We start from the raw sequence: 15,316 nt of genomic DNA, 5'->3' as shown, positions 1-15,316 counted from the left end.
AACCCTCCTACCAATGAAGGGGACACGGATTCGAGCCCTGGTCTGGGAAGACCCCACATGCCATGGAGCAACTAAGCCCATGTGCCACAACTACTGAGCCTGTGCGCTAGAGCTTGTGAGCCACAACTACTGAGCCCATGTGCCACAACTACTGAAGCCCGCGCGCCTAGAGCCCGTGCTCCTCAACAAGAGAAGCCACCACAATGAGAAGCCCGCGTGCCGCAACTAGAGAAAGCCTGCACACAGTAACAAAGACCCAATGCAGCCAAAAATAAATAAATGAATAAATAAATAAATAAATAAATAGAGTAGGTGCATATGACAAGATCATTGGTTAAAAACAAATAATGTATTAAAGTGTTTGGTACATTTTTCATGAATGCTCAAACAATACTGAAGCAGGTTATTACTAGATTTATCAATGTTTTAAAATTTGGTTCCCAGAGTAAATAACATGGTGAAAAATGTCAAGTCCTTCTGTTCACGTAGAAGTATAATTATGTCTCAATACTTGGAGTTCCTTGAAAAACTTATGTCCTTAATAAAGCCAGGTTCGATAAACAGATAATGGTGCAAAATATAAAGAGTTAATTTCATGTTTGGTCTGGTATCTTCTTTTAAACACTAGTGAATCAGCTGGCAATACATTTGGCAGCAAATAACAGAAAAACTGACCACACCAGCTTAAAACGATAGAGGACAATTGTCTCACACAATAAGAAGCCTAGGGTAGGAAGTCCAGGGCTAGTACAATGGTCGCAGTGCCATCAGGAACCAGACTCTCTCCTTTCTGCTGTTGACATCTTCATCTTAAAATCTCATTCTCATGCCCTCTCCCTCACAGTCCCAGGATGGCTGCTGTTTTGCATGCCTCGTATTCACATTTTTGGAGAAATGTGAGGGCGAAAAGGATTTTTTTTCTTTAGCAAGACTTTGACTTCTACACGGGAAGGGCTGTCCTTCCCAATGTCTTTAGTCTATTACTCATTGGCCAGAATTATGTCACATAGCCCCTTCTAGATGCAAAGGGAAAGAGAGATGAAGTTTGGCTTTCCAGCTGTTACAGTAGAGGAATAAAAGAGGAAAAGTAATTGGGAATAGGTGTTGAATGAATCAACCTATATTATCTGCCACGATTCATGTTAGCAAATAACTTAACAATTGTTTATAGATGGAGAGTTGCTGCTACATGTGAAACCATGCCCCATAGGGTTCACAGAAGCTGGTGACTAACAGAAATTCTTGAGCTTGTCTTACAGAACAGCAAATAAGGGAACAGCTTGTTAAAAACCCCTCTGCTTGTAACCTGCCTTTACTGGTTAAGCTCCCTTTAGTTTTTTTTTTTCCTTAATTGCCTACCCTCCAAGCTTCACACAGCCTAGGTAATCTATCACAAGACTCATTAACCACCCCTATAGATAACACCTCTGACCTATGGGTTGCTAGTAACGGGGGCTTAAGTTGTTTTTTAGGAAATTGGAGTCAGCTCTTGTCCAGTTTGAGCCAGATAAGACTGGTTGGGATCACCGACCTCAAAACTGGGCCTGCACGGGTGTCCCATGAATGACCTTTTGACGTTAGAGGGCCAAAAACTCCACCCTCAGACCATGCTAAGCACCTCCATTTTTGATCATGCATCCCACGAAGAAGCATGTAACCCAGATACACCTGCACAGAACACTGATTACCTCACTGTTTCTCTACCTCCAGTCACCTTTCTCCATGCCTAAGACCACTCTGCTCATTTATCCCATAAATATCTCAAGTCCCTCGCCTTCAGGGAGGCAGATCTGAGACTTGTTCTCATAGACTCTTAGAACTGGAAAGGATCTTAGAGATCATTTTCTCTCTGAAATGACATCTTTGTGTTTATTTTTTGTTGCTGTTGTTGTCTTGTTTATAAATTTATTTATTTTTGGCTGTGTTGGGTCTTCGTTGCTGCGCACAGGCTTTTCTCTAGTTGTGGCGAGCAGGGCCTGCTTTTCATTGCGGTGCACGGGCTTCTCATTGCGGTGGCTTCTCTTGTGGCAGAGCACGGGCTCTAGGCGCACGGGCTTCAGTAGTTGTGGCTTGCGGGCTCAGTAGTTGTGGCTCGCGGGCTCTAGAGCGCAGGCTCAGTAGTTGTGGTGCATAGGCTTAGTTGCTCTGCAGCATGTGGGATCTTCCCGGACCAGGGCTCGAACCCGTGTCCCCTGAATTGGCAGGTGGATTCTTAACCACTGCGCCACCAGGGAAGCCCGTGTGTTTATGTTTTTTAATATGCTGACTTGTAAAGCAAAAGAATTTAATGAGACTTTAGTACATGTCCATTATGACACACATTTGAATAGTCCTTGAATAAAATTGTATGTCTCAAAAATATAACTCTATAAAAAAATCATGTTATACAGGCTGTAACACCACTTTTATATACTTTCCCTAACTCTAATTTTATGCAGAGATTATAGAGTAATTGGTCTTTGTATTTTGAAACTTTGAACTGAAATAGCACATGGAATCTTTTACAAATAAAAATGGTTACTTCTACAGTCGTCCTGAGAAATTTAAAGTGTTTGGAAAGATATAAATCTAATGCTCTTACCTAGCTATCTTATCTCTGCCTTCACTGCCTTCCTGCAAAACATTCAGCTTCTCTACTAGAGAACATGATCAGTCAACAGAATACTGCCTGATAAGGCCATATTATCAACAAAAGCTTAATTAAGGAGCTGGATATTGGGCAAAATAATTGAAAAGATACTTCGAAAAAGAAGATATACAAATAGGCAGTCAGCACATGAAAATACACCTAACATTCCTCATCAGAAATGCAAGTTAAAATTGCCATGAAATACCTCTACACACCCTGTAGGACAGCTCAAGTTTAAAAGAGTGATAATACCACGTCTTGGTGAAGATGTGAAGGCTCTGAAATTCTCCTACATTGCTGGTGGGAATGAAAAATGGAACAGCCATTTTGGAAAACAGAAAGCAGTATCATAAAAAGTTAAGTATGCATCTACCCTATGACTCAGCAATTCTATTCCTAGGTATTTGCCCAAGAAAAATGAAAACATTTGTCCACAAAAAGACATAGATGAATTAAAGGAGCTTTTTTCATACTTATACTAGCCCCAAACTGGACACAACCCAAATGTCCATCAACAGAAGAATAATGTTCTATTCATAGAATGGAATGAATTGAATAGCAGAAAAAAAAAAAAAGGAAAAACTGATACATGCTACAATATGGATGAATCTCAAAACATGGTGCTGAGCAAAAGAATCCAGTCATAAAAGGGTACTTAACTACATGATTCTGTTTCTACAAAGTTCAAGAAGAGGCAAAACTAAACTGCAGTGATAGAAATCAGAAGAATGGTAGCTTCTCAGCAGGGCTATTGACTGGAAAAGGCATAAGAAAATTTTCAGTGGTGATAGAAATGTTCTATAAGTTGACTTGGGTGATGGTTACATGAGTTTATACATTTGTCAAAACTCTTCAAACTGTACACTTAAGATCTATACAGTTTACTCTATGTAAAATAAACCCACATGTAAAAAGAGAAATGGGGACTTCCCTGGTGGCACGGTGGTTAGGAATCCACCTGCCAATGCAGGGGACACGGGTTCCAGCCCTGGTCCAGGAAGATCCCACATGCCACGGAGCAACTAAGCCCGTGCGCCACAACTACTGAGCCTGCACTCTAGAACCCACGAGCCACAACTAGAGAAAGCCTGCACGCAGCAACGAAGACCAAAACAGCCAATAAATAAATAAATAAATAAATAAATAAATAAATAAATTTAGAAAACAGAAAGGGATATTATTATTTAAGATCACAGCCAACACCCTTTTACACTTGCTACTAAGTGGAAAATACAAGAAAATGCATTAATGGTTGTTCCATTTGTCTTATTGTTCAACTCTTCAAGAAAGCACTCAAATCAAAATAATTGTGTTTCTCATCTTGTTCTGGTCCCCTGTGGAGGTAATCTGAGAAAGCTCCTTGGAGTTCATTAGAAGGGCTACATTTTCAAGAAGTTTAGCAAAATGCAGAAGAAATAAGTAAAGCAAGAAGTGATTTTTTAAAAGAGCAAACGTTTTATTCTTTCCAACTCTCTTCTAGAATGTTTCTCAGGGTTTTAAATGTACAAAATCTTAGAGCTGCCCCCTATTATAAGACGGAAATTTTAGGGTAGCCTGAAATTCTTCACTGAACTCTAAACTGAACAACACTAGCTCTGAACTTTTCTAACAGGCTTAGATCTTCTTAGGGATAAAGATATGGATGTGCGTCTTTCCCAGACCTTCTGGTTAAAATAGCCCTTGACAGCCCTGAGGCTGTAGTGTTGGGTTTCTGTTGGACAGATGGCCCAGAATTGAGGTTTTATGAGTGCATACAGAAACCTAATAAAGCTTAGGAATGCTGAAGTCCCCCCAACTCCTCCACAGCCCTGCTGTTAGGTCCTTTAGGCAGATGCAAAGTCAGAGGAGTTTACTCTTAAAGTCCTTATGAGGTCTCCACACGCAGCCCTCAAACCCATCGTCTAACCATGTGAATACGCCAGGTCCTCCCAGTTCAGGCCAGACCAACCCTCTGCCAGCTCCTCCTCCACGGACCAGGTGGGAGGGGCCCAAGTTCTCCACATGAGACCTCTCTCAACTCTGGCCACAGTGGTCCAGTGGGAGCTCCAGCTCTAGCACCCTGCATGCACCCCTCCCTGCCTGGAAAACTCAGAGTCTGACCACCATCATCTGCCTTGAGACGGTCAGTCTCACCCTGCTCTTCATCCCTAGTCAGCGCAAGAAACCCAGGCTTTCCCAGTCACCTCGCATTCTCTGAAATCTAATCCCAAGTAGTTCTTTAAATTCCCTTTTATTCCTTTGTCTCCCACTCCTCTCCAACTGCTGAAACTCTTCCTCTGTGCCCTCTGATATTCACACCAACAAACATCTTCCAACCTCATCCTTCTCCAGAAGTTCCTTTCACTTTCTTATTCTCGTTTAAACCTGCTTCTCCCCCGAAAACACCACTCCTTCTGCAACCCGCCTGCTCCCTCCTGCCGCTGGACCTGGCAATGCGTGAGATGTCTTCATTTCTCTCTGTTGCTGCTTCCCTCCCTAAAACCACCCAGCTTGGACTCTCATGTCATTAGACTCCACTGCTCACTAATGGCCTCACACGTCACTCCCCTTTGTTGGATGAAGATGCTAGCTCCTGGCTCTCTGTCAGTCTCTCCATCACAGCTGTTTGGACAATTCTTGGTGATCTCATCGTTCACATGAAAGATGCTTCTAATACCCTGGTTTCTCAATCCCCTGACCTCCTCTCCTCCAGTGATCGTGTGCTCTCCACCCCTACCTTGGCTGCTCACTCCAGTGGTCACACCAGAGCAAAACTCCTCAAAAGAGAAGCTTACACTGCCTGCTTCCAATTTATCTCCTTCCATTCCCTATTGAACTGACTCTAATAAGGGTTTCATCACATCACTCCATTGAAACTGCTCTTGCCAAGCTCCCTAGTGACCTTTAAACTGCAATGTTTTTTGTTTCAGTATTTTATTAAAATAGCATATTTAATTGCTATTAATCAGAACTGTATTAACTTTGTCTCCCTCGCCACCACCCCCGGCCCCCGCCAGAAGATGTAGCACAGCACAGTAGTGGTTTCAAATATCCTTGATCATGATAACCAACAGAAATATTTCAAAGTCAAATTTGCTAGTAAAAACTAGACCTTGGAAAAATTCTGAATTAAAAATTCTGAATTAAAGCTCTTGAACAGAATTCATTTATCTGCCCAAAGAATCAATGCTGGTGTGCCACCCACCTGACAATACTACTAGGTTAGTTGGTTGGTTGGTTTGTTGGTTTTCCTTTATACATAGCATAACTTCTCATTTTTAAGTACCCACTTTTTTAAGTAAAATCAGTATCTTTCTTCCCATTTAATATTCCTTTTCAGCTTCACAAAGAAACCAATAAATGGAACTGTGAACGACAGTCAGTTCTTCAATCCTTATCTTGCTTGGCCTACCAGCAGCATTTGTCACAGCTGATCACTCTCTTCCGGGACACCCTTTCTGCACGTGGTTCCTAGGTTAGCATCCTGTGCCGGCTTTCCTTCTTCCCCACTGCCCTCTCCCCCTCCCCCCGACCTCTAGGGCTCAGTCCTTAGCCTTCTTCTCTGCTATCACCCCAGGGTGTTGCATCCAGTCCCACGGCTTTACATGCCATTTATATGCAGGGTGACAATGAATATCTCCAGCCCAGGCCTCTCCCCTGTGCTCCAGACCCATAGATCCAGTAGATTAAGATCTCCGTTCGGATGCCCCGTAGGCAGTTCAGATTGAACAGGTACAAGACTGAGTTCCTCATCTTCCCTGAAACCTGCCCCTCCAGAGGATTTTCAGCTGAGTTTAGGGGAAATTCATCCTTTCATTACTCAGGCCCAAAACCCCGGAGTTCACCCTGTCCTCTGTCTTTCTGCCACACCCCACATTCAACTCAGGAACAAACCCTCTTACCGCCTCAACTGACCTCTCATCAGAGCTACTGCCATAGACTCCAAATTGATTTTGTTTTTATCCTTGCCCACTTCAGCCTATGATCCTGTTAAAATGTCCATCCACTATAGCATTCCTCTGTTGAAAACTTCCAGGGGCTTCCAGCTCTCCCAGCTGAGCTCAGCCGTCTGCCAACCCGCCAGCTGAATGCAGCCACTGAGTGAGACCAGCAAAGAGCTGCCAGTCAAAGCACAGAATCCTGAGAAGTTATAAATCATTATTTTAGGCTATGAAGTTTTTGGGTAGTTTGTAACACCACCATTTAATATATTATATATTTTACTTATTTTGTTTATTGACATTCTCATCCACTAAAATGTAATGTCCATAAAGACAGGGAGTTCTGTCTATTCTGTTTACTGCTGCATACCCAGTGCCTAGAACAATACTTGACATAATATGTCCTATCTATCTATCTATTTACCTATCTTCTCCCTCTCTCTCTCTCTCTCTCTCTCTCTACCTGTGGGATGAATGAATACACAGATATATAGTTGATGTATTATACAATATTATATAAGTTACAGGTGTACAATAGAGTGATTCACAATTTTTAAAGGTTATATTCCATTTATAGTCATTATAAAATATTGGCTATATTTCCCGTGTTGTACAATATATCCTTTAAGCTAATTTTATACCTGATAGTTTGCACTTCCACAATAGTCCTTTATGTACTACTAAAAATAACTTTGCCTTTACTCCCTTGTTTCACTCTTTATAACCACAAGAACTTTTTCTTGCTGTTTCCCACATTTCCCCCACTTACCAAATATATATTTAGTGGACTTTATTTTGCTTTCTCTTTGTTAACATTATACTGTTTGGTCTTCTCTAATAATCTCTTGGTCTTCTTTAATAAAATCTCTTACTCTCTGGAGAGTTGTTTATAGATGTTTAAAATCTCATTGTGTGGACACATACAGTTCATTTTCTTTTGTACACCTGCCATGATCCATTTCCAAATTGAACCTCTATCGGGAAGTATTTTCTGTTTCCTTCAAATATACCAATTACTTAATTTTCTCTCTCAGCTATTACGGCTCTTTGTTTAAGAATAATATACTCTGTTATGGGTGTGTAGTCATTATTAGAACAATTAGATTCTTGTTTCGAGAGGAAGATATTTATGTTATACCAGATTATGGATCCTAAGGTTCAATATTTATGAATTTAATTTATGATAAAAACAAGAGACCTTAAACAAGGTCTACAGATTCTTTGGGCCTTTGCAACTTCTTCTATCCTAAGTAGCCTCAAAAGCAAGATTTCTTGGTATGGCTTTTAAAGAAGATCAGGATTCCTGTTGATGAAAGGATTTTTTCCTTCAGATGCACGGTGATTGTTTCAATATCAATTGCAGTAGAGCTGAACTAAATGCTTGGTGTTATACCATGACACCATGTAAGCCTGAGAACTAGAAAGGCTGCCATTTTGGCAGGAAACAAAGCACAAGAATCATTTCTGTATAAAATCCTAGTTTCTTCCAGTCCAGAAGATCACTGGATCCCACTGGATCACTTCACACAATGGAAAATCACGTGGTAAATTTTGCCTTCCTCACTAGACGATAAGTTCCATGGGATCAGGGACCACATCTGCCTTGGCTCCCCACTGTGGCCACCGCCCCAGCACAATGCCAGGCACATGGGAGACCCCAGTAAAGACATGCTGGAGGGAGGAAGAAGGCAGGTGGCAGGGACCTTATTCGTCATTGTACCCCTACAACCTGGCTGTGATTTCTGACACACAGTAGGTGCTTTTTCAATGTTCTGAACAAATGAATGCAGGCACAAATGTTTTAGAATAGCACTTGACTAGGAGCAAGTAGTAATACATACAGGCTGATAAACAATTTTAGATAAGCTAAATTGGGCTGGGTAATAAAGAAACCCCCAAATCTCAACACTTAACACATAAAAGTTTATTTCTGGATATGAGATTGTATCAAGGAACTATTGGTAACTGTGTTGGGGGGATAATGGCATAATAGTTATGCTGATCATCGACATGTTTGTTCTCAGATATGTCCTCTGACTTTGCCCTTCTCTGATCTGCATCTCAGGGGGCTCACCTCCCAGCTTCCCTTGTTGTATCAACCTGCTAGGGCTGCTAACAAAATACCACAGAATGAGTGGCTTAAACAGCTGAAATTTATTCTCTCACCGTTCAGGAGACCAGAAGTCCAAAATCAAGGTGTCAGCAGAGTTGGTTCTTTCTGAAGCCTCTGTTCTGTGCTTCTCTCCTAACTTCTGGTGGTTGTCAGCAATGTTCCTTGGCTTGTAGATGCATTACTCCAACCTCTGCCTCTGTCTTCACATGGCCTCTTCTCTATGTGTCTCCTCTGTGTCTCTGCATCCAAATCTCTTTCTCTCTCTCTTTTTTTTTAAATAAAGATACCAGTCATCAGATTTAGGGCCCACCCTAATCTAGTATGACCTCATCTTGACTTGATTGCATTTGCAAGCTCCCTATCGCCTAATAAGGTCACATTCACAAGTATTGGGTTCAGTCCACTATAGCCCCCCTCATGGTTCCATGGCCCATTGGATGTTTGTGGCCCTAGGCTCTGAGAACACACCTCCTCCAGCCCTAGGGGTGGGAGCAGCTTTCTGTTAGAGCTAATCTCTGAGCTGCTTCACCAAACCTTGCTTGTTTATATTACACAAAATACATAATATATATGTATGCGTATGTACCTATATATATGTATATTATATATACCAAAGTATTTACAGATACAGTGACATGGGATTTTCTTTAAAATACTCCAGCAAAAAAAAGGGCTGGGGAGAATCCTAATGTAAGCTGTGGACTTTGGAGGATTATGATGCGTCAATGTAGGTTCATGAATCGTAACAAGAGTACCACTCTGGTGGGGGGATGTTGATAATGGGGGGAGGTTATGCATGTGTGGGGACATGTGGGAACTCTCTGTACCTTCTTCTCAATTTTGCTATGAATCTAAAACTGCTCTAAAAAATTTAAGTATTTAAAACAAAATAAGGGGGTGTTAGATGAAAGTGAAAGAATATTGGGAAGATGCTAATAATGCTGTTGATAAAGTTGAATGATGAGCGTATGGGAGTTTATTTTACTATTCTCACTACTTTTATGCACATTTGAGATTTTCCAAAACAAAAAGATCTCTAAAAATGGTGTGATAAAATGGTGATTTATCCCTTATAGAATTTTTATACTTAGTTCTATGAAAATACCTTGTGTATCACTCCTTCCTTACTTCACTAAGAAAACTTCAATTGTCTGTAGAACTCTATTGAAGACAATTCAGCAGGCCTACCACTGGTCTTACTATTCAATATTTCAATCGAAAAGACAAGGTGCTTGAAAACTAAATTTCTGTGTGAAAATTCTGTGACTACATTGAAACAATAAAGTTTATCTAGCTCCACCTCTTCTCTGTTTAGTATCAGTGAATTTTAACAATCAAGGGATATCCTTGATTTCTTCAAATCATTAAAATGTGAAGTGTAGTCAGCTGTGGTTGGAAGGATAAGACTCTTTTGCTTTTTCTTCCAGTAGAGGGCTGCTACTGAACGAAAAAAGCAAAAATCTTTACTATGGAAGGATTTAAATCAGAAGTTGAAGAACAATCTGGGTTCTTTGGGTGTCCTAATGCTAACATATTCGTCTGCTTCAGAACTTACACTGCTCAAAATACCTTCTGTTTCTGAGACCACATAATACCAAGCTCTATTATTTCATAATTCTTGAACCTCAAATATGTGCTATTGGACCATGCAGAGAATTGTGCGTTGTAAAGGATGGTCATGTTCTTCCTAGAAACCTAGCTTTACATTTTCCTCATCCTAGGGTGTATTTTCAAAATTAAAAATCCTCAGAAAGAGAAGCAAACCAAGCATACCCTATTACTAACCATTAACCTACACTTTTTAAAAAATGTTCTTTGTGTTTCAGATGTTGTATGACATCAGAGCATTTTAAAATTTAAGAACATACATGTCATAAATAATGCTTTAAACCACATGATACAAAATGTAATGGAAGACCTGGGTAAAGAGCATATTTTCCTTTTCTTTAGGTTACAAAATTAGACATAAAAGGTACTAAAATATTTTCATTGTTTTTCTTCCTAGCATCAAAGTTGTTTTTTCTTTCAAACTGAAATATCTCCTCTTTTCACATGACAGAGTTTAGTCTTCCTTTTTATGGCAGAATATAGTAAATCGCTTAGTTGCAATAGTTTGTTGTTCTAAGTCTTGCATGTCACTTAATGAATCCGATCTCCCTGTATTCCTGCTCCACGGGTCCCCACAGCTTTCCAAGGTCATGTGAGACCCTGAGTTGGCAGCTCTATGCTAGATGGGCATGGAACCCACCTTCTTCCACATTGCTTAGGTATCTCCTGTCTCTGATCTGCATATCAGAAAAGCATAATTCTGGATCAGGCTTTGATGATTGATAGTCATTATTTAAAAGTTAGGGACTTCCCTGGTGGCAAAATGGTTAAGAATCCACCTGCCAATTCAGGGGACACAGGTTCGATCCCTGGTCAGGAAAGATCCCACATGCCACGGAGCAACTAAGCCCGTGCGCCACAACTACTGAGCCTACGCTCTAGAGCCCACGAGCCACAACTACTGAAGCCCGCGCACCTAGAGCCCGTGCTCCACAACAGGAGAAGCCACTGCAATGAGAAGCCCTTGCACCACAACAAAGAGTAGCCCCCGCTCACTGCAACTAGAGAAAGCCTGCGCGCAGCAACGAAGACCTAATGCAGCCAAAAATAAATAAATAAATAAATTTATTTATTTATTTTAAAATAAATAAATAAATTTATTTTAAAATAAATAAAATAAAAGTGATACTTTTGTACTTTGATTAAAAACTATTTTATCAAATATTTTTTGATAACTTCTTTGTGCCAGGCACTATTTGGCATTTAATTCTCTCAAGAACTTACTCAAAAATCAACACTGATATAAATGGAGTATAACTTTTAAAAATTGTGAATCACTATATTATACATGTAACATGTAATATTGTACACAAACTATAATTTAAAAAAAAAAGAAGAATCAACATTAGCTCTGTTTTCACATAATGAGACTGAGACTCAGAGAAGTTAAGTAACTTGCAGAAGGTCACACAGCTAGGACTTGCTAGAGCCAGGACTCAGCTCTCCCAAGTAGTGCTGGAGTTAGTGCTTGTAACCATAGGGCCACATCTCCAATCCAAGATTTCTGATATTTTTTCCCCTTTGGCGCAGGGTATCCTGAATGTGCCCAGCACTTGGCTGTGCTTCTAAGCTAAGGATTCAGTGCTGTTCTTTAATTGGACCTAAAATTACTGTTTCATCAAGTTGGGAAAAGCCCTGGACCCTAACTGTTAGTAATCACGTAGAGTGTTCCATTTTAAATAGACTTTTTTTTTTCAGGTGGGTAAAACTTTGAAAATAATGGTACTCTGTTTAAAATGGCCAGTGGTCAATGTATAATCATTTTATAACTTCTAAACTTTGTGTCAGATATTATTTAAACTCTGTTCTCATCAGTCAGATCATTTTTAATTACTAAGAGAGTTTTTTTTTTAACCCAGATGGTCTATGGTATTCTGATTAGAAAAAAAAAAAACCATAAGAAAAACTTTCTCTTATTTATGAATGACAAAGCTACATGCAAAAGGTTTGTCTGTGCTGTCCAAAAAGGTAGACACTGGCCACATGTGGCTACTGAGCATTTGAAATATGTGTGGCTTGAACTGGTAAGTGTAAAATACAAAGCATATTCTGAAAACTCAGGACACAAAAAAGATGTAAAATATTCCATTAGCAATTTGTATATCAATTATATATTGAAATGATAATATTTTGCATATACTGGGCCAAGTAAAATATATTTTAAAGCTAACTTCACATGCTTCTTTTTACTTTTTTTAATGTGGTTGCTAGAAAATCTGAAATTCCGTATGTGGTTTTGTATTTATCTATTGGACAGTGCTGGGTTAAGTGATTACTCGGGGATAAAAGAAAGTATCAGTGCGAGTGGGATCAAGCAGCTCATAGCAGATGGCCATCAGTGAAAAAAGTTCTTTTTTCAGCGATAAGGTGAAGTAGTCATGTGATGACAATTCTACCATTTTCTCAAAGTTCTGCCCTGTTGCCACTGTATTCACAAGAACCCCAGGAAAAGGCATTTCCTCCTTAGGAGAGAGTCTCAGACTGATTTTTCACTACTCAGAAATGTGGGCCTGGAATGACATATCAAGAACAAAAAAAATCCCAACATTTCTAGCGTGGGTTGCAAAGCAGATGGCATGGTTCCGAGCGGTGGTCCCTCGTGCAGATCCCCCACCTCTGCCATTGGGCTGAGGGTTTACAGTGCAGCAGTGCAAAGCCAAAGGGCACCCACGAGTTCATTACATAATTCTCGGTAGCATGAGGCCAAGTGTGTATCTGCTCTGGGGGACGGTCGGCAGGCTCTGTCAGGCAGACCACGGCCGTCATGATGTTTTGACAGAGTGTGCTACAGGTTGTTTGTTTGGAAAAAGACTCACCAGGTATTTTTCCTCCACTTTCTCCTTCCTCTCTCTCTCTCTCTCTCTCTCTTTTTTTTTCCCCCTTTTAAACACTCTGGCATAATACTGAATGACTTTTTTTTAAGCTGCCTTAGCTTTGCTTTGTGAAGAAAAAGCCTGAGTGTTCTTTCCCTGTAGGACACAAGTGTTATTTTTGGAGCAGAGATTCTTAGCCTGATCTCTGTCTAAACCAATTTCTGTTCTTTGTGAGGTCGTGGTCTGGGGCGGCTCTGAGTGATCTCTGTGGAGGGAAGCTTCCTGGCTTCATGAGGGAGCCTGGGCCGAGGTGTCGAAGGGCCACGCCTGGAACGTCACGGCTCAGGGTCTCCACACACAGCTCCTTCGCCTTCAGATTCCCCTTGTTAGGCTTGTCCCCTTGGAATAGTCTGGACCACATGATATGAAGTGGTGTGATTTTCCTGCTGATGTCATTTCACGGGATGTTTTGGGTCAAGGTGACCCTCCCCTTTTTAACTGGGTACTGTAGGCCACAGACTACTCAGAACCAAGAAAACCATGGCTGGAGGATCTCTGTAGGCTGTAGGGGGTGTCGTTGGCTATGGGAGAGCCACAGCCCACTCTGAGGGCCACGACCTGGGTTCCCAAGGGCCTCTGGGAACATGTCTCCTGACTCGCAGCTCAGAGCATCCCCTTCTGTAACCTGCTCCGGATCAGGCTGCTAGACACGAGGAGGAAAACTCTCCAGCTTCTCACAGCTCCTCTTCCTGACCTGTCATTCCTAGGAGTTTACTTAGCTTGCACCTGCTGGGAAACACGTAAAATCAGACACAGTTGAAAACACTGCTGTCAGCAACAAATAACACACCACCTTACGATGACTCCTTTCCTTTGGAAATTGGTAGCTGGGGATTCAGGGAGCAGGTGTGAATGAGAAAGGCCCCATGATGAACAGGTAGACCCTGCAGGTGTCACAGACTGCTTTCCCCTCGGTGGGTGACCTGTGAGGCGCCCTTCCCTGGCCGGCTATGCATAGCCAGCAAAGCTTCTCACAAGAGAAACCTCTTTCCTCACCCTCCATCAGTCCCACCCGCAGACCCGAAGCTTCGCTGTAAATCCCGCAGAAGTCACTGCACCTTGGACCGGAGAGCAGCCAGCTGGCCCGGGCCTGACCGCGTCCCCGCCGCAGCCCTCCATCCTTCCTTTTCTGTGCCGAGGGAGCACGATCGGTGCTCAGCCATGGTCGACATGGGGGGCCTGGACAACCTGATCGCCAACACGGCCTACGTGCAGGCGCGGAAGTCCTTGGATGCCGACAGCAAGGAGCTGCAGCGCCGACGCCGGACCCTGATGCTGCCCGGGCCGCAGAGCTGCGAGCAGCTCCGCCAGGCCCCGCCCAACGACTTCCATGGCCTGTGCGAGCAGCAGCCCATCGGCCGCCGCCTCTTCCGGGGGTTCCTAGCCATGGTGCCCGCGTACCAGGAGGCCGTGGGCTTCCTGGAGGAGGTGCAGAGCTGGGAGCTGGCCGAAGAGGGTCCCGCCAAGGGCAGCACGCTGCAGGGGCTGGTGGCCATTTGTGCGGCCTCCCCGGGGCGCCCACACCCCTTCCTCAGCCCAGCTCTGGTCACCAAGTGCCAAGCAGCCACCACGGAGGAAGAGCGAGCATCCCTGGTGGAGCTGGCCAAGGCTGAGGCCATGGCCTTCTTGCAGTACCAGCCCTTCCTAGAGTTCCTGGCCAGCCCCTTCTATGACAAGTTTCTGCAGTGGAAAGTCTTTGAGATGCAACCGGTGTCAAACAAGTACTTCGAAGAGTTCCGGGTGCTGGGGAAAGGTGGTTTTGGGGAGGTAAGTGTTTGAGAATAGCCAGGCTGGAAGACGAAATAGACAGCATAATAGAGTTTTATTTTGCCTCGTTGTTTTTTTTTTTTTTTTTCTTTTTTATCTCAAGGGAACTTAGAACTAATCTCAGTGCCACGTGTGGAGAAAGAATTCCTAGCTTGCTCTCACGTCTTCTTTCCGCTCACCGCGTGAAATAAAATGAGAATGGCATAGGAAAAACTAACAAAATGTGGAACTGGCCAAGAATCTTTATCGTGGGGTCTACAATAGGCAGGCACATACTGAAATGCCCCTTTGGTGAATGATAGCAACAAACAATGGGAGATCCCGCTTTCCCCTTAATTGTGGTAATGGAGGTAATTTGAGAAAAACTTCAGAGAGCTAAGAAAACACTCATCTTGAATTAAAGCCT

The 15,316-nt window shown here is 42.3% G+C and overlaps 1 protein-coding gene across 1 annotated transcript in view; it reads left to right on the top strand.

The window, feature by feature from the left end:
- The first annotated feature begins 14,304 nt into the window (after nucleotides 1-14,304).
- The window catches only part of GRK7 (G protein-coupled receptor kinase 7), a 36,078-nt gene continuing 35,066 nt past the window's right edge, over nucleotides 14,305-15,316 (top strand). Inside the window, exon 1 of the mRNA XM_061193606.1 lies at nucleotides 14,305-14,910. Within this exon, the coding sequence (XP_061049589.1) occupies nucleotides 14,305-14,910 (606 nt within the window). The remainder of the gene's footprint in view (nucleotides 14,911-15,316) is intronic.

Source organism: Eubalaena glacialis, chromosome 6 (genome assembly GCF_028564815.1).
Source record: "Eubalaena glacialis isolate mEubGla1 chromosome 6, mEubGla1.1.hap2.+ XY, whole genome shotgun sequence".
NCBI classification, from domain to species: Eukaryota; Metazoa; Chordata; class Mammalia; order Artiodactyla; family Balaenidae; genus Eubalaena; species Eubalaena glacialis.
This window is presented reverse-complemented; position numbering and strand designations above follow the sequence as displayed.